Raw genomic sequence first — 27,949 nt, forward strand, 5'->3', positions numbered from 1 at the left:
TGTCTCCTGTTCTAGGTAAAATTAAGCAAATAAAATAAAGTTAATGCCTTTAGGTTAAAATGACATAAAAATATTGTTGTTTGTTACCTCTTCTGTGTAATATATATATATATATTTTTTTTTAAATGGAAAAAAAAGACGATTGCTATATCGAGCAGGAGCCATAATAGCAGATTGGATGGATGGTCTTGATTTTCTGGGGTGGAAGGGGGCACGGTCTGTGCTGACGTGGGTGTAGTACGGATGAATCGGGGAGGATATTTTAGGCCACTTGTACAGCCCAGATGTACGGCAAGTGTCCTACGGTGAGAACGTTTTAGCGGTCCGCAACGTGGCTCACACATTCCAGCGCACAACTTCAGCCAGCGGCACCTACCTGCCATGTTCTCAAAAGTGAGTGTAGCTGGGGCGTTGCTGCGGGAATCGCATTCCTGATATCGGACCCATGTTTTATCAAGATCTTCCATAAATCCGTTCTCATGGGATCTACATACACAAATAAATATGTATTGAGGACATGACTGTGGCTTTCAACTGGCAGAGATTTGTCACTTGAGCAATATATTGTTCTCCCTTACCGTCCGCTACACGACACAAACGCCAGGACAGAAAACAAACGCCTGCTGTGTGAAGTGACTACAATAAGCAATTTGGCGGGACGGAAATGGTGTCCCGTTCTGGAATGGCGCATGGTGACCAGCAACATTACAACTTTTTAAGTGTACCCCATAGGGGTGAACAAGAAAACTTGCGATGTCTAGGGGAGGGGGGGTACAATAGCTGGTCAATGTATTGCAGAGATGCTCGGTGACACATTGCCAGTAATTGAATCCCCCCCCATAAAGTGTTTTCCAAATCCTTTTATAAAACAGGAAAATGTAAAAATGTTGCGTGCCCCGTGAACAAATATGGGGGGAGATGAGATCAAATCTTGGAGAGTTTAAGTGGAGAGAGATAAAGCTGAGTCGCAACCAAGGCTCTGGGGTCTATTTACTAAGCAGTGTTAGGAAACAGAGTGAAAAGTGATAAGTGATTGTGATAAGTGATTGGGATAAAACCAGCCAATCAGCTCCCAACTGTCAGTTTTCAAACACAGCCTGTGAGATGGCAGTTGGGAGCTGATTGGCTGGCACCTTATCACTTTTCACTCTGTCTCCTAACACTGCTTAGTAAATAGATTCCTCTGAGCGCCCTGTGCTGGCCCCTCCCCCTTCTGCACATGATGTCACGCAGAAGGGGCGGGGCCGTCGGCACCCTGTACTACTGCAGTGCCCAGAGCATCTTCAAGCCACCCTGAGCAGCTGTAATTATGGCAGGGTGCCAGCCGGTAGCATCCAATGGAAGTGATAGGCAACACTGCTGCAGCGATACTGGTTATAGGCTGCCATTCCAGGCCAGAAGCAAGGCCCGTGGGGTGGCGATAGTGCCGCCCACAGTGCCCTGCGATCTGTGTGGCCACATCCGTCGCACACCCCTGGTTACTGCCCTGCGATAAAGGACCAACCGATCAGCGATCGAAACTGCGACTACGTACGCAATTGGCCGATTGTTGTACTCTGTGCATGTGTATGCATCGCAGTGCGCATGTGCGAGAAGACTCCACTGCCATCGGGACTGCGATTGCAGTGACTATACAGACCTGTCGACAGGAAGTAGCATTTGGGGGTGGAGATGAGGGGGTGATCGGCGAAACGCAGGCGTGTGCATAATTAGTCACTGTGACGCCATACGCAGCTTGTGTACTCACTGCATGCGACGAGGTAAGCAATTCCTGAGTAAGGTCAGACCTTGTGCAAGTGTGCGTGAGGCGGCGATGGTACTCCATGTTACCGATGGTTACTCAGTCTTGCTTAGTATTACGGATGTGTGTAAGGTAAGGGGGCGTCCCTATGTTGGGCTGCGATGGCATAGCGATCGCAGAGGATTAGCATATAATCGCAGTGAGACTGCGTGCGGAATCGCTATTGCAATCAGTACTGAATCAGGCGGGATTGGACGCATGTCCGGCGGTTCAAATCCCGACGCCGGAAGACCGGTACCAGTGAAGTTTCCGAATGCGCTAAAGGTAATTACTAACTAACCTAACCCCCCCTAACTCTAACCCTCCTTTAGGGGTGCCTAACCCTAACCTCTCCCCCAAGTGCCTAACCCTAGTGCCTAAACTTAACCCCCCCTTCTCGCTGCCTAGACCTAATCCTTCCAGGAGGGGGGATGCCTAACCGTAACCTCCTCCCGGGGGTGCCTAACCCTAACTCCCCTTTACCCTAGCCTAACCCTCTCAGGGGGTTGTCTAACCCTGAGTCACCCATGGGAGCCCCTAACCTATTGCTCCCCCACTGCGGCTGACCGCGCCCGGTGCCTGGCTTACCTTCGATTGGGATGCCGGGCGTTGGGCTCCCAGCATAGGTAAAATGACAGGCGTCAGGATTTTCGACCCTTGCCGGGATTAGACAGTCGGGATGCCGACGGTCGGCATTTAGACTGTCGGCATCCCGACTGCATACCAGTCAGGTCGAGTGTTTGAAAAATGACAGTTAGAACTGGTTGTTATCCCTCTCCAGGGTTTGATACATCTCCCACAAAGTCACTGGATTTACTGCCGTCTTTAGCTATAACACAAGTTGGTGGTCTGACCATCATTTTACACTGCAGATTTGATTGAAATCATTTCTCTGTGCTGATGGAGGACCCCGCTTGTTTCACTATCTAGTTTTAAAATGGAGATGTATGATATCAGACCTCTGGAGCAGTTGCTCAAAGCTACCAGGACCTAAGTGTCACACACAGCAATACTAAAACCACAGATCTGGCTGCGCGGTAACTCACTGACATATAGCAGCCACATTTACTACTGATTTATCTGCATACAGAGGGCCTGATTCAGAGCCGGACGCTCTGACCAGAGCGCTCGCTCTGAATCAGGGCCCTCCACCATTAAAATGGAGCGTCCTCCTGGACGCTCGTATAGCTGTGGGTCACCATCCACAGCATATACGAGCATCCAAAAAGATGGTCGCGATGGTCTTGACCATCGCCACCATCGGACTTGCGACGGAGACCCTGCGGTAGGGTCTCCCAGCCACAAGCCCTGGAGTGATTTTGGCTCTATCAGAGCCAAAATCACTCCCACTGACATCACTAGTGATGTCAGTGGGGCCGGCTTCAGACGGTAGGCGTTCCCATGGGAACGCCTCCATCTGGCAGGCACGCCCCCGGCACGCCCACCAAAGGGGGCGTGCTGTCAGTCACAATCGACAGCACGCCCCCTTTGGTGCGAGACCCAGAGCGACAGCTTGGCTGTCGCAGTCCGGGTCTCGCGCATGCGCACGGTGGAGCTCCCTCCGTCGTGCGCATGCGCAGTGGGGAACATCGACCCACTTGCGAGCGTACTGCCGCTTGCGAGTGGGTCTGAATGACCCCCTGTGTTTGTTCCTGTGACATACATTGCAAAGAGATCATTTCTGTTTCATCAGAAAGCTTCTGGTGCCTTTGATGATATGACAGAGCTCTGAATACATGCCATCTACAATGATCAGAGTTCAGACAGGCCACCCCCACTGCGGCAATATATATCGCAAAGGTGAAGCCAAGTCAGAGATATCCCTGTGGTAAAAATAAATTAAATCTTCAACGCACTTGAGAATGTTCAGAGACACGTTCTGCTTCCACGGACTGTCCTTTCTCATGCCGATCCCAAAGCCGGAGCGGAAGAACAGCTCCCCAGTGGTAACGAGATCGCACTTCTGAGAGGCCTCGAATTCCAGAACGGCGGAATCCCAGATAAATGCATGGAGTTTACTGAGGAAAGGGAGACACAGAGAGACATTTACAGTAATGTGTAACTGCGTGATTAAGTGCAGGGGGTGTGGAGAGGTAATAACATCATCACAAACTGCCCTCCCCCCCGCACCTCTGCTTCATGCTGTGATTTGCAGCATATGGAAGTGGAGGGCGTGGCCACAATGACGTGACTAAATTGTGTCATCGGTGGTATGACCATCAATGGTTATCATTGCCGATATAGTAAGTGGCCATCAATGGTTACTAACTATGCAATGGCTGACCATCAATGGTTTCACCAACGCGATGGCCATCCCTATCCTTTGACTGACTGGCCTGTAGGCTAATCAGACCCTGGGGGCGGGGTTTCATGGGTACTGAGGGAGGAGCTATGGGCCTGATTCAGAGCCGGACGCTCTGAAAGAGCGCTCGCTCTGAATCAGGGCGTTTTTTTTTGTGCTGCCTCCTGGCCGCTGGCTTAGGTGTGGGTGACCACCCACAGCTATTGTGAGCGGCCAGGATGATGGTCACGATGGTCAAGACCATCACGACCATCGGGGCTTGCGACGAGACCCTTGTGGTAGGGTCTCGTGGCCGCTAGCCCCATAGAGCTTCCGGCTCCAATAGTGATGTCAGTGGGGCCGCCCACAAACGGCAGGCGTTCGCTTGGGAACGCCTCCATTTGTGAAGCCACCCCCCGCCACGCCTCCAAAACGGTGCGAGCTGTCAATCAAAATCGACAGCCGCCCCCTTTTGGTGCGAGACCCGGAGCAACGGAGCGTCCATCGCTAGCCGGGTCTCGCACATGCGCACATCGGAGCCAGCTCCGGCGTGCGCATGCGCAGTGGCCAAATATCGACTGAATCAGGCCTAATGTTCCGTGTCCCAGCACCATGTTAAAAAAAAAACATTCAGTTATGCTGTACCATCGATGGAGGCAAACCATCTGCGATGGTAAAAACATTCAACATTGGCCATAAACCATCGATGATTATGAATCATTGATGGTCGATGGCCATCCCTAGCCCACATCGCTGTTGGAGACTGCCAATCCAGGAGGCTGCTCTACTCTTTTGTGAGTGCGGGAGTCTCCTAGACATTTTGGGAGAGCAGGCAACGATGCTGACAATGCTCTGTGTAAGAGAGGTTCATGCCTATACAGTGTCGGACTGGGGCGTGAAGGGGCCCACAGGGAAAATGCAGTGATAGGGGCCCATACTTAGGGGTGTGGCCATCCTCCAGAGGGGGTGTGGCCAGCCTCCACAGAGGCTTGGTTAATCATTAGAGAGTGCATGGTGCATTAAAGAAATATATATATACTGTTAGTGCATGCATGATAATGTACCAGATTAATACCAGCAATGCATTGTAGAAAATGCAACATAGTCCTGTGCAGTATAATGTAACATATGTATAATGTATAATTCAAGTGCACAGTCTGGAACCTGATCTCTAGAGAAGGGGGTGGGCCCTCAGGCATTGGGGCCCACTGGGGGTTTCCCCTGTACTCCTGTGGACCAGTCCTACCCTGTGCCTATAGATTTCTTAGTTAAGTCTCCCTACAGCATGCGCCATGGCTGACCCACCATCCCCTGGCGCCACAATTGCGCAGTGCTCCTGAGGCTGTGCCCCTTTATGAGCCGATGCTGGTGACAGCTATTGGGCACTCTCACAGTTACTATCAGTGACGTATCAATAATGGGTGCGTTGTGTGCCATATATCAGGGGGGAGTTATGGCATACAGTACAGTACACCCTCACCCAGGACTGATAAGTTACTGTGCCCATGCAGTGCCCTTCCCCCCTATATGTACATCTGGCAGAGCCATCTTTCCAGGGATATCTAAGCAAAGATGGGAGCTAGCAATGAACCCGGCACTCTGCTACAGCCTTTGATATTTTCTGCAGATGTGCCATCTTTTAGAATCACCGGATAGCACTGCCAGGAACAGGTATAGGGGCCCCACTGGCTCGGTGTTGGGGGCCAACTGCACACAGGCCCCCATCTCCCGTAAAATGCCCATGGTTACTATATAAAGACAGTACGCTGAGCAGTACCACCCGCTAGAGGTGGACGCAGAAATGGGTGGTGGTCGCCCATTCGTGACCATTTGCAAATGGCGCTACAAATCCCTTCCCTTGTGTACATCCGTGCAAGGGCTGAGGCGCCCACTATCGGCGTCCATAGACGATGAAATAGTGATTGGTCCATCCTTAGATGCCACCATCGACACTTGCACCAGCCCAATGACAGATACGGTTTCTCCGTCGTGTACGGTCTCTGATGTCACAGTGAACACTGGAATTGCGTCCACTTGTCAGTGACGCTGTGATTATTTACTGGGCTGGAGAATAACAATCGCTGAGGGACTTATTGGTAAACTGGCGCTTAGGTAACACACAGCAACCAATCAGATCATTGCTTTCATTTTCTAAACCGTGCTAGGGAAATAGGTGCTAGAACTTCAATGTTGCTATGGGATACAGAAACTTTTTGAAGAAAAAATGTCTCCCCCCCCCCCCCCCCAATGTGTTTGGATAATTCTACTCACTTGTCCCGCACCGCTTGTATGGCTTCTGCGGCGCTCTCATAGTTATGTTTCTCCATATGCCGATACATCGTGCTGAGTTCCACCTGTCTCCTGAAGTAAATATCCACGGAGCTCTGCTTGACGGTGGCGTAAATAAACTTGTCGCTGGGATTCCGCAGCTGCAAATAAAAAATGGCAGCTGAGTCGGTCTGATGCAGTCTATAGCATGTTCAATGGAAGCCAGTGACTGTACTGAGGGCCTCATTCCTCTAGTCTCTATAGATCATAGCAAGCTGTAATCCCTTTTGAACATTTGCTCAGCTCACAAAATGGCTGCATACACCCTAGGAAGACAAAAAGCGCACAGTCCTCACAAACCGCGCTTAGCTCCGCCCAGCCAAGCACGCTATATTCCTGATGCTACCAAACTACACCCACACTTGGGAGAGGCCACGCCCACTACTGATAAGCCCCGTCCTTTTGTGGATCAGAAAATCAGGATGGAGCACCCAGATAAACTGAAATTACTGATATCCATTTCATCCATAGATCTAATTTTTTGTGGCGATAAAGAGAAAATAGACATAAATATAATATTTCCTTACATTATGTTACCTATATAGTATCACAGCTGGTCAATGAGAGATTCTGCTAAGCAGCAATGAGAGTGACAGTAATGTATAGATGTTATCTGGTGAGAAGTCTGATTGTGTTATCTTGTATCTGTTATGTGAGTATATACTGTAGCTACACCTGTTTATATTCTGTTTCAGGCAGTGCTACGGTCATTCTTCTTCATGTACAGACCTAACATCTTTGTATACATTTATTTAAAAGACAAATGCCACGCAGGCGTACACAACGATATGTTAAACTGTTTGTTCAGAATAGTAATTTACAGTCATCTCCCAAGTGATCTGAACTGAGGAGATATGCCTAAATGCTCTGTTCAGTTTCCACTGACTCCTAGTGCTCTGCTCAGGTTCCACTGACTCCTAGTGCTCTGCTCAGGTTCCACTGACTCCTAGTGGCTCTGCTCAGGTTCCACTGACTCCTAGTGCTCTGCTCAGTTTCCAGTGACTCCTAGTGGCTCTGTTCTGGTTCCACTGACTCCTAGTGGCTCTGCTCAGGTTTCACTGACTCTTAGTGGATCTGCTCAGGTTCCACTGACTCCTAGTGGCTCTGCTCAGGTTCCACTGACTCCTAGTGGCTCTGCTCAGGTTCCAATGCCTCCTAATGGCTCTGTTCAGTTTCCACTGACTCCTAGTGGCTCTGCTCAGGTTCCACTGACTCCTAATGGCTCTGTTCAGTTTCCACTGACTCCTAGTGACTCTGCTCAGTTTCTATTGACTCCTAGTGGCTGTGTTCAGTTTCCACCTCTTGATATTTCTCTGGGTTTTTTTTATTACTGGATAACCAATGCCGTGCTAAGTTGTCCTGGGCTATGTGTCCTTGCAGACTGTAAGTTGCAGTTGAAACTGAAAGTAATTAGTAAAAACCAGTGACCCATGTACTAACCCGGGGGTCATTTATCCCTGTTATCCTCTCCTCTGGCCTGTCCAGCACCAGGAAGGCAGCCAGGTTGGCAGTGTAGGAAGCTACAATGATCATAGCAAATCCTGCCCACACCATGCCAAGGATCCGAGCGGAGAAACTCCTTGGTGCCCCTGTGGGAAAACACAAACATTATTGTTATAAAGACTAATAGGTGGGTTATATTGCCGAACCCCAAGACCAGTCATATTTATGAAAGAACGGCACTTGGAGAGAGCAGCTGACAATGTATGTTAACATGGTTATTTGAGCATTTATATGACCCATGGGCCGAGGTATGAGTTTATTAGCTTTGTGATTTGACAACACAATTGGGAAATAACTTCATGTCCACCTAGGAGTCTAAATAATGTTTCTTATACTGCTGTAGTCATTAAAAGTGAATGGGGGGAATACAATAAAAAGCAAACTTGGAGAAACGCGTTGTCTCTTTACTGTATTAGTTCGGTGATTCCACTTCTCTGATGCCTTCTCTGAAGACAATTACCGTGTGGCAAGTTAGAATTTATTGGAGCAGAGATTATAGATTATAGAGATTGCAGCTACCTTACCTTAGTCCATTAACCTGCCCCAACATGTGCCAATCAGTGCACTTGTCCTGTCTCCCATGATAACACCAGGATCTGAACCCCTCTCCCCTACTTTGATGAGAGCTTTTATATTGGAGAATGACAACTGCTCAGATGGACCCAGCGGACCAGTGTCCCATCCTTCCAGCCTGGTTCATCACATGGACTAAATGGAGGTTCTGGGTCCAAAAGATACTAGGATCTTGGAATGTTTCTAGGCATGTTAAGCAGACAGGACGCAGACTGAACATACCTTCTCCTATGCCAGAGTTCAGCAAGACACCCCAGGAGAACCACATGGCAGAGGACAGTGTGAGAGCATCCTCCTCTTCCTCCTCTGTGTTTACTTTAAAACGACCGAATGGACTGGAAAGAGAGAGACGTCGTATAAAGCGTTAGACGCAGAGCAAATTTTTGACGATCATAAAAAAAATCAACATCCATGTATATAGAAATTATGGGTCCTATGTACTAACCCTTGGAGAGAGATAAAGTAGGTGGAGATAAAGTACCAACCACTCAGCTCCTAAATGTCATTTTTCAAACACAGCCTGTAAAGTGACAGTTAGGAGCTGATTGGTTGGTACTTTATATCCACCAACTTTATTTCTCTCCAAGCTGTCATACATAGACCTCTCAGTGGGTCAGTAGTTTGAGGACCTTTGAAATATACTAATGACCCCACTTCAAACCCAGCATAGAGTCCATAACTGTAACATATGCTGATAGGGATCACTGTTCCCCAAGCTGTAGCTAGAATTGCTGTAATTTAATAAAATGCGGTGTTCATGGCCAGTCCAGTGTTGGCTAAACTTGCAATCAGTGTATGTCGTGCATATATCATTGGAAGCAGCAATCTCTGTTTTTGCCACCGTTCCAGGGCAATGCATCTTAGGAGGATAAAAAAGAGAATTAAATTATGCAGAAAACTGACCTGAAACGATCCAGCAGATACAACATGACAGCCACAACGTGGACAGAGAGCCCCACCAGCAGCCACAGGGTGCTCTGAAAAGGCTGCATGAATGAGTCCAGCGTACTCCTGGGTATTTCCTGCAGGGAGGGATACAACAGGCTGCGTGTTTATCACCATCACACGTCTGCTACATATGCAATCCTGGTGAATGCCAAATGGACTAGGGAGCCTGTGATTATTCATGGTCTAGTCTGGGCAACCCATAATTCCAAACTGCGATGCTGAGCCTCAGACAGCCTCCGAGACCTGCTTCCAATAAAACAGTGGTAGGCAGCATAACGCCCTGCACAAATTCTGCTAGTGCGAGTAACAAGCCCCCAAAAGCTCTGCACAAGCTTTGATAGTATTAGTGATAGGCCCCAGAAAGCTCAGTACAAGTTCTGCTGGTGCTAGTGACAGGCCCTAGAAAGCTCGGAACAAGTTCTGCTAGTGCTAGTGACAGGCCCTAGAAAGCTCGGTACAAGTTCTGCTAGTGCTAGTCACAGGTTCTAGAAAGCTCCGTACAAGTTCTGCTAGTGCTAGTGACAGGTTCTAGAAAGCTCCGTACAAGTTCTGCTAGTGCTAGTGACAGGCTCTAGAAAGCTCGGTACAAGTTCTGCTAGTGCTAGTGACAGGCTCTAGAGAGCTCTGTACAAGTTCTGATAGTGCTAGTGACAGGCCCTAGAAAGCTCTGTACAATTTCTGCTAGTGCTAGTGACAGGCCCTAGAAAGCTCGGTACAAGTTCTGCTAGTGCTAGTCACAGGTTCTAGAAAGCTCCGTACAAGTTCTGCTAGTGCTAGTGACAGGCTCTAGAAAGCTCCGTACAAGTTCTGCTAGTGCTAGTGACAGGCTCTAGAGAGCTCGGTACAAGTTCTGCTAGTGCTAGTGACAGGCTCTAGAGAGCTCTGTACAAGTTCTGCTAGTGCTAGTGACAGGCCCTAGAAAGCTCTGTACAAGTTCTGCTAGTGACAGGCTCTAGAGAGCTCTGTACAAGTTCTGCTAGTGCTAGTGACAGGCCCTAGAAAGCTCGGTACAAGTTCTGCTAGTGCTAGTGACAGGCCCTAGAAAGCTCGGTACAAGTTCTGCTAGTGCTAGTCAGGCTCTAGAAAGCTCCGTACAAGTTCTGCTAATGCTAGTGACAGGCCCTAGAAAGCTTGGTACAAGTTCTGCTAGTGCTAGTCTCAGGCTCTAGAGAGCTCTGTACAAGTTCTGCTAGTGCTAGTGACAGGCCCTAGAAAGCTCGGTACAAGTTCTGCTAGTGCTAGTCAGGCTCTAGAAAGCTCGGTACAAGTTCTGCTAGTGCTAGTGACAGGCCCTAGAAAGCTTGGTACAAGTTCTGCTAGTGCTAGTCTCAGGCTCTAGAGAGCTCTGTACAAGTTCTGCTAGTGCTAGTGACAGGCCCTAGAAAGCTTGGTACAAGTTCTGCTAGTGCTAGTGACAGGCTCTAGAAAGCTTGGTACAAGTTCTGCTAGTGCTAGTGAGAGGCTCTAGAAAGCTCAGTACAAGTTCTGCTAGTGCTAGTGAGAGGCTCTAGAAAGCTCGGTACAAGTTCTGCTAGTGCTAGTGACAGGCTCTAGAAAGCTTGGTACAAGTTCTACTAGTGCTAGTCACAGGCTCTAGAAAGCTCGGTACAAGTTCTGCTAGTGCTAGTGACAGGCTCTAGAAAGCTTGGTACAAGTTCTGCTAGTGCTAGTGAGAGGCTCTAGAAAGCTCGGTACAAGTTCTGCTAGTGCTAGTGAGAGGCTCTAGAAAGCTCGGTACAAGTTCTGCTAGTGCTAGTCACAGGTTCTAGAAAGCTTGGTACAAGTTCTGCTAGTGCTAGTGACAGGCTCTAGAATGCTCCGTACAAGTTCTGCTAGTGCTAGTGACAGGCTCTAGAAAGCTCGGAACAAGTTCTGCTAGTGCTAGTGACAGGCTCTAGAAAGCTCGGTACAAGTTCTGCTAGTGCTAGTGACAGGCTCTAGAAAGCCTGTCAACCACTGGTTTAAACAAGTGATTGGCGCGGAAAGCGTTGATGCGGGGCAAGCGTACGGTGCTAGTGAGGGTGGTATTCGATAGGTTGTCGAGTCAAAGAGACGATGACAAACTTTAATAAATAGACCCCATGGTCAAAGCTGTTTTGGGACTACAACTCCCATCAGCCAATACCAATTTATAACAGATGTTGACACCTTAGAGCAGGGTTAGGCAACCTGTGACTGTTGTGTGCAACTACAATCGCCAGCGTACCCTGACACACACGCACCTTTTTCACAAGGATGGTGAGCCCCTGATATTTGAACGGTTTGGAGAACTCGATGTACTGCGCTCGCTCATTGTTGATGGTCAAGGGAGCGACGATCATGTCCGCCTGTCCGCTGAGCAGCTCGCCCATCATCCCGTTCCACTCTTTCTTGTTACTGTTATTAACCTGGAATTACACGGCGGGCACAGTTTATCCGTGTCTCAGAGGCGGAGCGCGGCTCCTATAGAGACGCTTTTATCAGATTTAGCTAAGATGATTATATATGTGCAAGTTTATAACACTGGAAGCATCTGTGCGGATGGCAGAGCAGAGCCTAAAGTGAAGTCCTCCATTATTATTATCCCAGATTAATCCAGTGGCAGCTGTCTATCATCTGACAAGTGGATGAGACAAGGGGAACAGTCATTTAAAGACGGACCCACCACATAGAATGCAAATGCAATGGCTGTACGGCCGTTAGTTCAGATCCCTGCTGTGTACATGTAGATATATATATATGGTGCATATGTATAGGATACACCATGCATTAAATGTTTTTGCAACGTCCACTCATCCAACCAACCTGTAACCATATGCAATATTAGACACAAGGGGGAGATGTACTAAGCCTTGTAGAGATTAAAGTGTATGGAAATAAAGTACCGACCAATCAGTTCCTAACTGTCATTTTACAGGTTGTTTTGTGAAAAAAGGACAGTTTATCTCTCTCCAGCATACTTGCCGACATTCAGCTCCCTCCTTCCAGGAGGGAGCTGAATGCCTGCATTTTGTGGGGGGCGTGGCCGGACTGTGATGCCGTTTTGGGGGTGGGGCTGGGGGCGTGACCGCCCGATCGCGTCATCGTGGCCCCGCCCCCTCTCCACAATGCCGGAAAAAAGGCATTGTAAAGCAGGGGGCGGAGCTTCGATGACGCGATTCAGCGCGAATCGCGTCATCGGGCCCCCTGGCAGCGGGGTTTTTTACTAGTAGTCTGGGGGGGTAGGCGGCAGCCGGGAGGCTTGCCTGCCCTTCCGGGGGGTCGGGAGCGGCACCCGATATTCGGGAGGCTCCCAACCAAATCGGGAGGGTAGGCAAGCCTGCTCTGCAGGCATTAGTACATCTTCCTCAAGATGACGACAGAAGGGGTTGGCCCGCAAGCTATAATAATTCTGCTCTTATAGTTCAGGCAGATGTGGGTTCCAGACAGGCCACACATTATAGTTGTTAGGCCGAATCCCTTGACCAGGTCATCTGTGACTGAGGGGTCTATTTACTAAACAGTGTTAGGAGACAGAGTGAAAAGTGATAAGAAAGTGATAAGGTGCCAGCCAATCAGCTCCCAACTGTCATCTCACAGGCTGTGTTTGAAAAATAACAGTTGGGAGCTGATTGGCTGGCTCCTTATCACTATCATCACTTTTCACTCTGTCTCCTAACACTGCTTAGTAAATAGACCCCTGTATCTGCTGCCCGAGGGACAGATTTTGGAAAAATGGAGGGAATTAAATTTTGAAATGCCAGTTTTTGTAACGGCAAATGTGCAAATGAGTGGTGCTGACTTCGTTGGTAGGTGCAAAAAGGCTTAAAAAGTACAATAATTGACTATCAAAGTCTTATTAATACTTCCGAACCGTCCCTAGTTAGGCGGAACAGTCCCGATTCTAAAGAACTGTCCAATGGTCCCGACTGCTGTAATGCTGGGAGGTGATTATAAGCCCACCACAGCTCAGAAGTGATAACAGGGTTTAATGTATGTCGACCACGTGTGGGCGATGGTGTATTTAGGGAAAATGAAGGGGACATAGCGCATTAATAATGTGACGCTGTCACGCCCTTAATATGATGCAGTCATATCCCTTTCAGTGATTCATAGCTGTATCCCTAACCCATCCACAGAAAAGTTGGGAGCTATGGGCCTGATTCAGACCCATTTGCAACGCTGCGTTCGCACATACGCACACGGCCTGCCGGTGTTTGCAATCTGCTCATGTGTACAAGACGCAGAGCGCGTGTGTAAACTAGTCCATGCGATCGAGAAGCGTTCGCACCCAGTGCACAGAAGCTCCGCAAGCATGAGTGACAGGACGTGCCGTTTGTGGGTGGGTGGTGACAGGGGGTGGTTGATGGTGACGGGCGTGTGGTGGTGCAAACGCAGGCGTGTCTGTGCGTCTGAACGCTGTTTCAGGGGCGTGCATAATTAAGACGCAGCGTCAGCATACACGTCACATGGCTGAATTACACACAGCGGCACTCGCGGTGCTTTCGGTAGGGTAGGGTCAGCCACAAGTACTGCGTATGGGTCCGATGTTACTCGATGTTACCGATTGTTTCATACACTCCCTGAAGATGACGTGTGTTACTAAGGGAAAGTGGGCGTCTTGTGACAGGCTGGTGGGCATCTATATACATACCGCGATCGCACGGCGAGACATAGTGGGCTTGCTAATGTCTTACTAGCGATGGCGGGATTTGCATACTTTGGCTGCTGACGGCTGCATTCGAACGCAGCCTAGCGAACGGGTCTGAATCAGGCCCTTTGTACAAACTTTATGGTAGTTTGTATATGGGATGAGATGAGTGACAATCAGTTGCTACCTTAGATGGCATCTTTATTATTATTATTATTACCAGTTATTTATATAGCGCACACATATTCTGCAGCGCTTTACAGAGAATAGTTGGCCTTTCACATCAGTCCCTGCCCCAGTGGAGCTTACAATCTATGTTCCCTATCACATGCTCACACACATACACCCTAGGGTTAATTTTTTTTTAGGTTTTGGAGCCAATTAACCTACCAGTATATTTTTGGAGTGTGGGAGGAAACCGGAGTACCCGGAGGAAACCCACGCAAGCACAGGGAGAATATACAAACTCCACACAGATAGGGCCGTGGTGGGAATCGAACCCACGACCTCAGTGCTGTGAGGCAGTAACGCTAACCATTACACCGTCTGGCTATGTTAGGCAGATGAGCAATATTGTATAACACGCTATTGAGAAAATTTAACCCTATAATACACAACAGGCCACAGTCATATAACGGAACTACTTACCCGCTCCTGAGTGCCAAATTTCCCATCAGCCACCAGGTGGAACTCATAGTTGAAACTCATCTCCTTGGCAAGTTTCAGTAACAGGTCAATGCAGAAACCATAGCAGCACTGGGGTACAGTGGGGCGACCTGATAACACGGAGAGAGGGTGATGTAACAATGGAACGCAGCAGCGCCCAACTTAATGAAGCCCCTGCGATCTAATTCTGGATAATTCTGGATTGCCTTGTGTGCCTGCGCTGAGGAGAGCGGGCACGGGGGTGTACTGTGTGACCCGGTCACCATCCCACTGCCCTGCTGAGCTTACAATCTACTGTAGATTTGCTACGGAGAAGATAGAGCAATAAGGTATAATTGTATTGCAAAAGGTTGGGTCTGGGATTCTAACATCAGAAGTTCCTCAGGGGGCTGATGCAAAGTTGAACGTACGCCTGTTTGCTGAGCGCATCTTGCATGAATGCGCATGTGCTGAAAATGGGCGCACGCCAGCAAAAGCGATACAGAATAATACGCGTTTCATTCGCATCTATAATGACAGCTACAGAAGCGCAGCTGAGGCGTGAAAGGGGCATTTTCACGAAGGATAAATTCAATGCGGGATATGCAATCTTGCACGTACGCTAAAATACGCCTGCATGGAGGTGTACCAATCGCTGTGTAGCAAACCAGGCAGATCTCGCAATGCGTACTGCTACACATACAGGGGTGTTTAATTTGGAGCGAAAATTTCGCAATTGGTGATAAATTATCTCCGATGACGTCATTTTCGCCGATTTCAATTATCCTCGTATTCAAATTTCAAAGACTTTTCGCAAATTCGAAAAGACTTTGAAAAAAAACGGAGATAACTTTTCACCACTGAATAGGTGGGGAAAAAAAGTGCAGAATTGGGGTTTAGGGGTGCAGGCTTAAAAAAATAGCCTGCACCCCTGGAAATGTCATTTCAAAATAAACTGTGTCAAAAAGAATAAAAAATAAAAAATTAGGGACACCCCCAAAAAATTATTTAAAATTGGGGTGAAAAAAAAAAATGGAAAAAAGTGTTTAAAAATAGTGAAATAGGTTCAGGGCTATTCTGCAAGTATGTGGCAGGTGTTTTCTAGAATAGGCTATTAGCGGCAGGTGTTTTCTAGAATAGGCTATTAGCGGCAGGTGTTTTCTAGAATAGGCTATTAGCGGCAGGTGTTTTCTAGAATAGGCTATTAGCGGCAGGTGTTTTCTAGAATAGGCTATTAGCGGCAGGTGTTTTCTAGAATAGGCTATTAGCGGCAGGTGTTTTCTAGAATAGATTATTAGCGGCAGGTGTATTCTAGAATAGATTATTAGCGGCAGGTGTTTTCTAGAATAGGCTATTAGCGGCAGGTGTTTTCTAGAATAGGCTATTAGCGGCAGGTGTATTCTAGAATAGGCTATTAGCGGCAGGTGTTTTCTAGAATAGGCTATTAGCGGCAGGTGTATTCTAGAATAGGCTATTAGCGGCAGGTGTATTCTAGAATAGGCTATTAGCGGCAGGTGTATTCTAGAATAGGCTATTAGCGGCAGGTGTTTTCTAGAATAGGCTATTAGCGGCAGGTGTATTCTAGAATAGGCTATTAGCGGCAGGTGTTTTCTAGAATAGGCTATTAGCTGCAGGTGTTTTCTAGAATAGGCTATTAGCGGCAGATGTTTTCTAGAATTGATTATTAGCGGCAGGTGTATTCTAGAATAGATTATTAGCGGCAGGTGTGTTCTAGAATAGGCTATTAGCGGCAGGTGTTTTCTAGAATAGGCTATTAGCAGCAGGTGTATTCTAGAATAGATTATTAGCGGCAGGTGTATTCTAGAATAGATTATTAGCGGCAGGTGTGTTCTAGAATAGGCTATTAGCGGCAGGTGTTTTCTAGAATAGGCTATTAGCGGCAGGTGTATTCTAGAATAGGCTATTAGCGGCAGGTGTTTTCTAGAATAGGCTATTAGCGGCAGGTGTATTCTAGAATAGGCTATTAGCGGCAGGTGTATTCTAGAATAGGCTATTAGCGGCAGGTGTATTCTAGAATAGGCTATTAGCGGCAGGTGTTTTCTAGAATAGGCTATTAGCGGCAGGTGTATTCTAGAATATGCTATTAGCGGCAGGTGTGTTCTAGAATAGATTATTAGCGGCAGGTGTATTCTAGAATAGGCTATTAGCGGCAGGTGTTTTCTAGAATAGGCTATTAGCAGCAGGTGTATTCTAGAATAGGCTATTAGTGGCAGGTGTGTTCTAGAATAGATTATTAGCGGCAGGTGTTTTCTAGAATAGGCTATTAGTGGCAGGTGTGTTCTAGAATAGATTATTAGCGGCAGGTGTTTTCTAGAATTGATTATTAGCGGCAGGTGTATTCTAGAATAGATTATTAGCGGCAGGTGTGTTCTAGAATAGGCTATTAGCGGCAGGTGTTTTCTAGAATAGGCTATTAGCAGCAGGTGTATTCTAGAATAGGCTATTAGCGGCAGGTGTTTTCTAGAATAGGCTATTAGCGGCAGGTGTATTCTAGAATATGCTATTAGCGGCAGGTGTGTTCTAGAATAGATTATTAGCGGCAGGTGTATTCTAGAATAGGCTATTAGCGGCAGGTGTTTTCTAGAATAGGCTATTAGCAGCAGGTGTATTCTAGAATAGGCTATTAGCGGCAGGTGTATTCTAGAATAGGCTATTAGCGGCAGGTGTATTCTAGAATAGATTATTAGCGGCAGGTGTTTTCTAGAATAGATTATTAGCGGCAGGTGTTTTCTAGAATAGATTATTAGCGGCAGGTGCATTTTTGCAGAATTTTTAAAAAATTACTTTAGGGACATAAAAATATGCTAGTACCCATTTTCGTGTACCCCAAATTTGATGGGGCCACTTAAAAAAGACGAAAAAAATAACCTAAGTGCTCTTCTGCATCACTTCTTCAATGTCGGAAAAAAAACACCTGCCGCGGGTATTTAAAACCCCGACTTTCATTTGCAGGCTAAAAACGGGGGTACCCATAGTGATCCCCCATGTCTTGACAGCTTTAGGGGGGTCCTACAATTTATTCCAGGTAAATCCCGTTTTTTTTTGCCGATCCTATTTCGTTTTCGTAGCTTTTTAATTGAATACAGGGATAGTCAATTAAAAAGCGCCCGATACTTTAACGCTGGAAAATCAGCGATGCGGAGCGAACAGTCCAGCACAGGCTTTTCGCTCCAAATTGAATACCCCTGATAGAGGTAATTATGATATACGCATCTTTGCCAAGCTCGTTTCTTTCAAGTATTGTGCGTCCGATTTACTTCACACACCCGCCATATAATCTTCTGTGTTTTTATCTGCCCCAAACTTAAAAAACACGTATGGACGTTCTCCTATCCTCCAATATGACCCGTTCCACGCGGTACGTAATGCTCTGCTCCTGGACCTCCCACCTAATCTGCAGACACCTGTGTTGAGCTAGGTAATAGATGAGACAGGTGTTTCAGCACAGGTGGCTGCAATCATCAATCAAGAGAGGAATCCAGGAGCAGAGCATTTTGTACCGGGTGGAAGGGGTCATGTTGGAGGGTCTGCGTTTTTCCCAAAATTGCAGAGGGTCATCTAACTGTGGACAAATGTATTTTTTCTAAACTCCTTTAAGTTTGCTATGTTGTTTCTGGTGTTCCTCTGTCCGTATTGTCATGTCAAATACATGTGTTCTACCAGTAATATAAAAAATATTATTTTTATTTCCTGACAGTGACAATAGACAAACATACATAAAAAGTAATATTATAATAACTAGATGATGAAACAAGAGGTAGCACAGGGAGGTGGCCTCTGCAAGGCTGTAAATCCCGGCACTAGCTGAGGGGGCCTGTGCAGACATGGGACCTTACATACTGTGTGAGCATGCATTAGACTCCTCATTCCGCTCCGAAGGGCAATACGAAATATACTTTTGTGGTATGAGATTGTTGCTTGGGGCTTGTCCGCACTGACCTGCTTCGGGGAACTGAGGTCATCCCTCACATTATGCTATGGGTCCTGCCAAGGCCATGTTTCGCCCTTGTCTATAACCCTAATGGTACACAGTTTGCACCATCCAGCTGCAGTTGTGTATTTCTATGGGCACTTAGGCCAAAGTGAGAAAATCTTCAAGAACGCAAAAGGTGGCGCAGGTAATAAACACACGCCCATGTCCACTCGCTGTCATGATCAATTAAGCCTAAGCACCTGATTCTGAGCAGAACTCAATGCCAATATTTCTGCAAATGGTGGATGTTTCCCAGCTGCGTCTAAATCAGGCGTGAATTGGGCACCTTGAAGAGCATAAGTGGGCAGGTTGTCGCACTTCAGCACATACACATACCCTGCAAGTCATCACTATCTGCAGTTCATGAATGGCTCTTATAAAAAGTACAGATGTGTTCTTGTTCATCTAGCCTCAATATGCCATGCAGCGCTATATGCCTGGCGTGGGTGAGCCACCAGGTACCGTGTATCTCTACTAGCGTCGGCATCTATTTTTTTCCGAAACTGCATCTAAATCGCAATGTGGTACAACTAGGATGCACCAGGAGACTGTGCTGATTAGTTTGATATGTGAGACTTGTATATCTGTGTGCGACTCAGACTGTGGGCCTGATTTAGACCCGCTCGTGAGCGCATAGCGCTCGCAAGCGGGTCGATGGTCAGGCAGTGCGCACGCACTGCGCGTGCGCGAGCCCCGGAGCGAGTGAGAAATCACTCGCTCCGGGGCTCGCTATAAGACGGGGCGGCTATCGATGTTGATCGACAGCTCGCCCCGTTTTGTAGGCGGGTCGGGGGGGTGGCTGCACAAACATAGGCGTTCCCGAAGGAACGCCTGCCATTTGTGGGTGGCCCTACTGACATCACATGTGATTTCAGTAGTGATCTTCCTGCTCTATTAGAGCAGGAAGTTCACTGGGGCTTGCGGTGGACGAGACCCTACCACAAGGGTCTCGTCGCAAGCCTGATGGTCACGATAATCGCGACCATCGCCAGGCCGTCGCACAAGCTGTGGGTGGTCACCTACAGCTATGCGAGCGGCCTGGAGGTCGGGGTAAAAATAAAACCGGTCCGCCCTGATTCAGAGCGAGTGCTCGCAAATAGCGAGCGCGCAGCATCCATTCACAGACGGGAGAGGGCTGGGGGAAGGGCTGGGGGAAGCCCAGCCAGTGACGGAGCTTTACCCCCAGCCTGACGTTACTTGGAGGCGTGCCATACGGGTACGCGATAGCAAGGCGCAGCGTACCGGGCCGGCACAGGGTGAAAGGGGTATAATTCGCACACAGATTAATCAGCACAGTCTACTGGTGCATCCTAGTTGGCAAAAAAAGACGCAAAAAGGGTGCCCGGCACTAGCAGAGCGTCACGGGACCAAGCACGCCAAGAGGGGCTGTTTGTTACGACTGTAGCAGAGACAAGTGAGGGCACATCTGCTTAGCTAGCAGAAATGTACGGATGTAATGCACAGTATTTATTCTGTATGTCATCAGCACAACCCCTGCTCACCTGGGATGGTATCGTTGGGCCCTGAGCAGGGAACCTTTTTTATTGGGTCCCCGGTAATGGCGAACTCCTCTATACAGGAGCCGTCCGGCAGCGCTGACTTCACATACACGAACGGTTCCTGGTGAATGGTAACTATCTGTGGATCAAATGGCACAAAAAAATACATATTGTTGGTTTTACCATAGAGAGAGCTCATGGTGTTATTAAGCATCCCGCATTACTTATATTTTATGGGCCAGGCCAGTAAAATTTTAATTCTTAGCAAGGCAGAAATATAACAGTAACAGGAAGGCTCCTATTTGTTTTACAGGAAAAGGAAACTGTAGGGGAGGGAGGTTTGATAGAAACGCCGCTCCTGTGCGCAATATTTTGTAGAAACTGAGGGCCTGATTCAGAGCCGGACGCTCGCTCTGAATCAAGGCCCTCCTACCTAAAATTGGAGCGGCCTCCTGGCCGCTCGCATAGCTGTGGGTGACCACCCACAGCTCATGCGAGCGGCCAAAAAGATGGTCGCGATGGTCAAGACCATCGGGCTTGCGACAAGACCCTGCGGTAGGGTCTCGCTGCCGCAAGCCTTGGAGTGCTTTTGGCTCTATCAGAGCCAAAAGCACTCCCACTGACATCACTAGTGATGTCAGTGGGGCCGGCTCCAGACAGTAGGCGTTCCCATGGGAACGCCTCCGTCTGGGCAGCCACGCCCCTGGCACGCCCACCAAAGGGGGCGTGCTGTCACTCACCATCGACAGCACGCCCCCTCTGGTGCGAGACCCATAGCGACGGCTGGCCGTCGCTATGCGGATCTCGCGCATGCGCACTAGGGCATCATCGACCCGCTTGTGAGCGCTCGCTCTGAATCAGGGCGGCCTTTTTTTTTTTTTTTTTAACCCGGCCCCCAGGCCGCTCGCTAGGCTGTGGGTGACCACCCACAGCTTTAGCGGAAGGCCAGGTGATGGTCATGATGGTCGATGAGACCCTTGTGGTAGGGTCTCGTTCCCGCAAGCCCCAGTGAGCTTCCTGCTCTAATAGAGCAGGAAGCTCACTACTGACATCACGAGTGATGTCAGTAGGGCCGCCCACAAACGGCAGGCGTTCCTTTAGGAACGCCTCCATTTGTTCAGCCACCCCCCCTCCCCGCCTACAAAATGGGGCGAGCTGTCGATCAACATCGACAGCCGCCCCGTTTGTAGTGAGCCCCGGAGCGAGTGAATTTCTCACTCACTACGGGGTTTGCATGCGCGGCATGTGCACGGTGCCAGACCATCGACCTGCTTGCTAGCGCATAGCGCTTGCGAGCGGGTCTGAATCAGGCCCAGGGGACCTTATTCATTATGGATCGCAACTGCAACAGCACTCGCAGTTGCCCTATCGTTGCGTACTGAGCATGGGCATGAATCTCAGCGCATGTGCGCGAAGGCACCACTGCGATCACGGAAACCACGCAGAGCCATCGTAGAGTGATTGACAAGCAGTGAGCGTTTGGGGGAGTGGTTGAAGAAACAAAGGCGCGTCTGACCGTATGAACGCTATTGCATTGGCGCGCGTAAATTAGCCATAGCGTACAACGAGGTTAGCATTTTCTAAGTAAGGTCAGGGCTGCTGTAATTCTGCATGAGGGGCCGATGGTACTCGATGTTGCCGATGTTTATGGAGGTGTGCAAGGTGTTACGGATGTGAGACAGCGGTAGTAGGAGGTAGTGGGCGTCTCTATGCTGGCAGTGCGATTGCAATCATTAGCATATTTCCGCAGCAGACCTGCGTGCGATTACAGAGCTGCGATCGCAATGGCCATCCGTAATGACTCAGGCTCTCAGCCCTTTACAAACTGCACAGTTGATGGACGTGAATGATGATGTGTGATCTTTAGGGAAGCGGGAGTCGCTGCATTTCAGCCATAGTGAACTATTGTTTGCTGATTCCCTTTCAGCAGCTTAAGCTCAGCCTGCTGACGCATCATAATTCTACGCTTGTACCTTTAGATTGGTCGACATCTTGTAGCCTTGAGGTTTCTCGGTTTCACCACCCGGCCAAATGATCTTTCTATCATTTAGTAAAATCTGAAAGATACAAAAACACTTCGCCATTCAGAAAGTCTTGTTTTGCTGGAAAGGGTACGTCCACAGCGTGTCCGTCCATATCTGTCAAATGTAAATAAAAAACTTAAATATACGAAAGAGGTACGTAATAGTGATTATAGGGCCTGATTCAGACCCGGTCGCAAACGCTGTGCGCTCGCAACCGGGTCGATGGTGGGCCAGTGCGCATGCGCGAGACCTGGATAGCGACGGGCCCTCCGTCGCTCCGGGTCTCGCAACAAAGGGGGCGAGCTGTCGATGTTGAGTGACAGCGCGCCCCCTAAGGTGGGGAGGCCGGGGGCGTGGCTGCCCAAATGGAGGCGTTCCCATGTGAACGCCTCCATTTAGGGGCGGTCCCACTGACATCACGAGTGATGTCAGTGGGAGAGAATTCAGCTCTGTTAGAGCCGAAATCTCTCTGGGGCTTGAGGCCACGAGACCCTACCACAAGGGTCTCGTCGCAAGCCCGATGGTCGCGATGGTCTTGAACATCGCGACCATCTTCCTGGCCGCTCGCTATAACGAAAAAAAACGGCCCTGATTCAGAGCGAGCGCTCTGTCAGAGCGTCCGGCTCTGAATCAGGGCCATAGTGTGTCCCCTGCCTCTTGTGACACAAATAAGTACAGATCACTTTATATCATACTAGTTGGTGCACTTTAACACAAATGTTGGACTAGACCTCTGTCGGACTCACGTGGCTGCCGTTGAAGATCCCGACTTGGACAAGTTTACGGTTCTGCAGGTTCATAATGCTGTAGTTAGCGAATTTCCGGTCTCCATCCTCATTAAATTCTACTCTTCCTGTGACTCCCTCTGGGTACTTGGAAGACATGAGCACCCTAAGGCGACGGGCATAGAGCGTACATGTGTTATTTGTCCATGTAGTTGTATCTGTAGCTGACAGGCTTATTCAAAATGCGCAGTAACATATCCCATGATGACTTATTACATCTTTTATCACTTTGCTATTGATATGGAATTTAGGGCCCGATTCAGACCCGCTCGCTAGGAAGCGTTCGCACGCAGCCAGCATTCTGCGCATGACAGGAGAAGCCGTTTGTGGGTGGTGACGGGCTGGCCGCTAGAAACGGCTGGAGTGGAGGTGCGAACGCAGGCGTGCCCGAGCGTCTTAACGCCGTTTCAGAGGCGTGCATAACTAAGAGGCAGCATCATAGCACACGTCACTTGGTTGAATTTTACACTGAAGCACTCGCAGTGCTTGCGGTAGGGTATGGTCATCCACAAACGCTGCGATCGCTTCCGATGGTACTTGATGATACCAATGGTTGCATACACTTCCTGGAGATGATGTGCGCAAGTGAGCGTCTTAAGACTGGCCAGTGGGTGTCTGCATATGCAAAGTGATCGCACACAAAGACATAGTGGGTGTGCTAATACCTTGCCGTGCGATCGCCTGCCTTGCCGAGTTTGCATACGCATCGAATGAGCGAACGCATCTAGCGAGCAAGTCTGAATCAGGATCTTAATGCGGTGACACAACAGGTATAGACTCTAAACACAACTTTACATGGACCTGTCACCTACTGTACATGCAGTGGAGGCCTCCATCTTCCAGAGGAAGTCAGACCTCAGCAACATAAGTCATACCTCATGAATACTTGTCTGGCCTCAGGGTCAGGCATTAAAATTATTCATCAGGCCTCTTTAATATAAGTCAGGTCTCATGAATATTAGTCCTGCCCCAAGAATATAAGTCAGGCTTCATGAAACTTGTCAGGTCTCATGAATATTAATCAAGCCTCTTTAACATGAATATTAGTCAGGCCTCATGAATGTTACCAGGCTTCGTCAATATACGTAAGGCCTCAAAAATATTTGTCAGGCTTCATAAATGATGGTTAGGCCTCATGAATATAAGTCAAGTCTCATAAATATAATTCAGGGTCTCATGAATTTTGGTCTAGCCTCATGAATATAAATCAGGCCTCATGAATATAAATCAGGCATCATGAATATAAGTGTGGCCCCAAGAATATAAGTCAGGACTCAGGTCTCATGAAGATAAGTCAGGCTTCATGAAACTTTGTCAGGCCCCATAAATATAAGTCAGATCTCATGAATATTTGTAAGGCCTTATAAGTGTTAGTCGGGTAATACATTATTGATGCCGTGAGCTCCTAACAATTGATAGGCATGTGCCAACCAATTCAGCTCACAAAATGAATTCCTCTATTGTAGTAATGGGCAGTCTGATACACTTCAAGGGCAGCATTCAAAAAGGGCCACACATTACCCTTAATTTCAGTAACAAAATAAAACAACACATTTAATTAAAGACATAATAAATGCCCCAGGTGCTCCCAGATGGAGATGTTCGACAAAACTCCCTTCAGACTTCCTCACGTTACTCAAATCCCTCACGCGCTGCTTACAGCCGTAGCCGCCTGTTGCCCATCTGTGTTCTAACTTATGTAGGTGACAGGTCCATTTTAAGTCTGATAGTAAATATATTACATGACATCACTATTGACAGACAAGTAGACACCTCTTGAAGAGCGGCCCTGTTTTCCAGATATTTGTATTTCCAACACAACCTCTCGGTGGATCTGTTATATTTTCCTTTTCGAACAATTCGTGGATGGCCTGGGCTGCGACGGCCACTGCATCACTGATGTGAGCGGATTCATTCTTCCCGTTAATTAGCTGGAGACCAATAACCCCTGAGGGAAGCAGAGAAACACGATCAAAACAAAAAAATTTTAAACAGAGACAAATTATTTTAAAAATTTGTTTGGATTTTTTATTTTGCTTTTTCGGGCTGAATCCGTATGTTTACTGCAGCTCAACTTTTCCCACCTACACAAAGGTAAGTCGGCCATTTTGTGTGCTGGACCAATATCATGGTTGATGTCCTTTAAGAACCCCCTCCCCCTGAATGATGCATAGCGTTGCTCCATGAAGTCAGAGGTTGGCGTAGTTGAGACTTAGTGATGCGACTTGCAAGGTAATACCCCACCCTCCACTGCAATGTGACGATGCAAATCACATTACCATGCCCCCAGTGGGCGGAGCTACTTTACACCACATGATGCTGGGTTCCACCAGCAGCTTCTCTATCTGGTCTGGCCTCAGGGGTGCGGAGAGAAGAGGGGAACGGGGACTAATTACCCAGGCCCGGGGTTGTCTGAGGTGCCTGGGCCGGCTGGGGAGGAGGAGAAATGCCTTGCTTCACGGCGGAGCGCTGAGTAATAATTTTTTTTTAAAGTGGGTGTGGCCATGCTATCAGTATCAGACAAGGCGGCCCTGAGTAGGACTGACAAGCTCTCTTGGGAGCCGGAGAGAAATAATTGTCTGATAAAAGAAATTTATCAGACAATTATTACCAATCCTAATAATTATTTAGGTTAATTTGGTTACAAATGAGGGATGGTGGGAGTTAAATATTTTTCTTGCCCCAAGTGCGACAATTCAACTTACGGCTCTGGTTCCTATAGTAACCATACCAATTTGCATTTTTATTTCATGGCTATAATGGTTTCCAGAGTGTTACCTGTTGCATTTGCATGTGGATTTTCCATCGGTAAGTATGGACGCGCTCATGCAATGCAAGTAACGATGCATATCAAATGCGAATGAATGTAAATGACATATGAGCTTATACTGGTGTCCATAAACACATCCTTAAAGTGGCTGGATGTGTGTGCACTTATATTGACAAGGCCTGTCTGTTCTGTGTGGCACTGGTTCCCAGCAAATGAATGCGGAACTCTCTCACAGAGGGAGATGTATCGAGCCTTGGAGAGAGATAAAGTGGAGTAGTTGCCCATAGCAACGAATCAGCTTCTAACCGTCATTTTATAGACTGTGCTAGATAAATGATAGCTAGGAGCTGGTTGGTTGCTATGGTCAACTTCTCCACTTTACCACACTCAAATGTTTGATACATCTCCCCCATACTCACATATTGTTGTGTCCCACAAAATGGCTGCCTCCATTATGTTACCAAGTTTATCTAAGAGCATGCTGCTACCTTATTAAAGTGAAATGCTCAACTACACATAATGAAGGCATCGATTTTATGAGTTGTACCAGTATGTAGCCTCTTTGCAAGGAACCAGTGGGGTATGGCCACTAATGGGTAACATTCATGTGCCCATGTACTATCAGGGGTGTACCGGGTAGGGGAGGGGGGGTACTTCTGTTGCCGATCAAGCCAGGTAGCCTATTGATCCACTGATGATGGGCATACTAGGAGGATCATGCTACCACGCCTCCAAGTAAAAGAGAGCTCTGGAGTTTGCAACAACTGGGCATGGCCACTCCCCACACTCTTGCCAACGTCCCCTAGTGACAGACCCCCAACAGATCTCCCGGCGGCCCTGTTCGTGAAACTTAACTTATTCATTAGGTACTGGTTCCTTGTGAATTGATATACACTGCCTTCTTATAACTACCAGTTTAGTATACAAGATGGCTGCCCCCACGGTGCATCACTCAGCCCTCCACATTGAATGCAAAAAAACCTGGGACTTACCTGATATAGTTCAAATATTGTGCGTACATACATACTACAATACTTACCTGTGATATTTCAAATTTAAGATGCACAAAAAAAAACTACATGGCCTAATATAATTGTACAAATGACACAGATACACAATAATAACAGTTAACACATGTTACAGTACATATATCAGTTACTACAGTATTATACCTAATACAGCAGCACAATTAGGATACTATATCAGGTGCATGAATGAAAAGAGAGTGTAGAAGAGTGTGGAGAGGGGTGAGGTAATTTGGGTGCGGGAGGGGGGGGGGAACAGCATGGTGAGTTTATTTTACTTTTATCAGTTTAGTTATTGAATATGGACTAAAACCTCTGTAGAGCTGGACACGTATGGACCCAACCAGCGGTCTGAGGGTCAAAGCAAAACATAACATACAAATATGTGAGCATCATGTACCTAATATGCCCGCATACATTGTTGCCAGGTTGGGCAGATGCAGATTGGCATGTTGCGGCATAGAGGCCAAGAACAAGAAGGACCCCAAGACCGGCCCCAGCACCAATGTCCCTACTCACTCTCAAGGAACAAATGTAATGATTTCTCTAGGTGACGGTCTGGCCGCCAGTGTGGTAACCCAGCCAATGTTCAGCTGGTTATACCACTGCCAGTCTTTAGCTGGCAAAGCATGCTGGAACTTGCATTACAACAACAAAAGTACAGGATGGAGCCTGAGCCAGGCCTCATGTGGCCCTAGGCTAGATGCTGATTTTGGGCCCTATCTGCATCTTCTTGTAAAACAAAACATGAATACAATGGGTCAAAGCAATCAGGACCACTCTGTGCCCACAGGACCCTAGGCAGGAGCCTAATAAATAATCCTGCTCTGGCTCTAGGGTGAAGTTTTCACAATATGTTATATTCAGGGAGACACATATCACGGTCTGGTAAGGCTGGAGCCTGTCAGAACAATTCCCCAGTGATTGTTACACACATCTTATTGCCAGAATGGAATTAAGTCCCTCGGACATTGAACGTGACCTGAAGTTCATACTAACTTATTGGAAAGAACAGCAATTTTCCAGTGTCACAGACCTCCACTTCCACCTTAACACCTGTCGTATCATTCCCTCCCTCTAAAATTACATTTTGCGGTGTCAGAATGACCGCTCTCCCTGGCCCACCCCTTCTCATTTGCATAAGATGCCACATGCAATAAAGAGTGGCTGCCCACCAATGGGACG

The 27,949-nt window shown here is 47.8% G+C and overlaps 1 protein-coding gene across 12 annotated transcripts in view; it reads right to left on the reverse strand.

The window, feature by feature from the left end:
- The window catches only part of GRIN1 (glutamate ionotropic receptor NMDA type subunit 1), an 81,486-nt gene that overhangs the window by 16,707 nt on the left and 36,830 nt on the right, over window positions 1-27,949 (reverse strand). For all 12 annotated transcript variants that reach the window (XR_015878217.1, XR_015878218.1, XM_088469824.1 and 9 more), the window contains 12 exons: window positions 24,743-24,917; window positions 22,931-23,075; window positions 22,134-22,217; window positions 20,164-20,299; window positions 14,671-14,798; window positions 11,636-11,800; window positions 9,369-9,487; window positions 8,688-8,800; window positions 7,830-7,978; window positions 6,333-6,490; window positions 3,637-3,798; window positions 377-486 (listed from right to left, as the gene is read on the reverse strand). Coding sequence is in view for 10 of the 12 variants with exons in the window: in XM_088469824.1 (XP_088325950.1) it covers window positions 377-486; window positions 3,637-3,798; window positions 6,333-6,490; window positions 7,830-7,978; window positions 8,688-8,800; window positions 9,369-9,487; window positions 11,636-11,800; window positions 14,671-14,798; window positions 20,164-20,299; window positions 22,134-22,217; window positions 22,931-23,075; window positions 24,743-24,917 (1,644 nt within the window). In the remaining 2 variants the exon portion in view is untranslated. The remainder of the gene's footprint in view (window positions 1-376; window positions 487-3,636; window positions 3,799-6,332; window positions 6,491-7,829; window positions 7,979-8,687; window positions 8,801-9,368; window positions 9,488-11,635; window positions 11,801-14,670; window positions 14,799-20,163; window positions 20,300-22,133; window positions 22,218-22,930; window positions 23,076-24,742; window positions 24,918-27,949) is intronic.

The sequence above is a fragment of the Taudactylus pleione genome, unplaced genomic scaffold, assembly GCF_031769625.1.
Source record: "Taudactylus pleione unplaced genomic scaffold, aTauple2 ptg000013l, whole genome shotgun sequence".
Taxonomy (NCBI): Eukaryota; Metazoa; Chordata; class Amphibia; order Anura; family Myobatrachidae; genus Taudactylus; species Taudactylus pleione.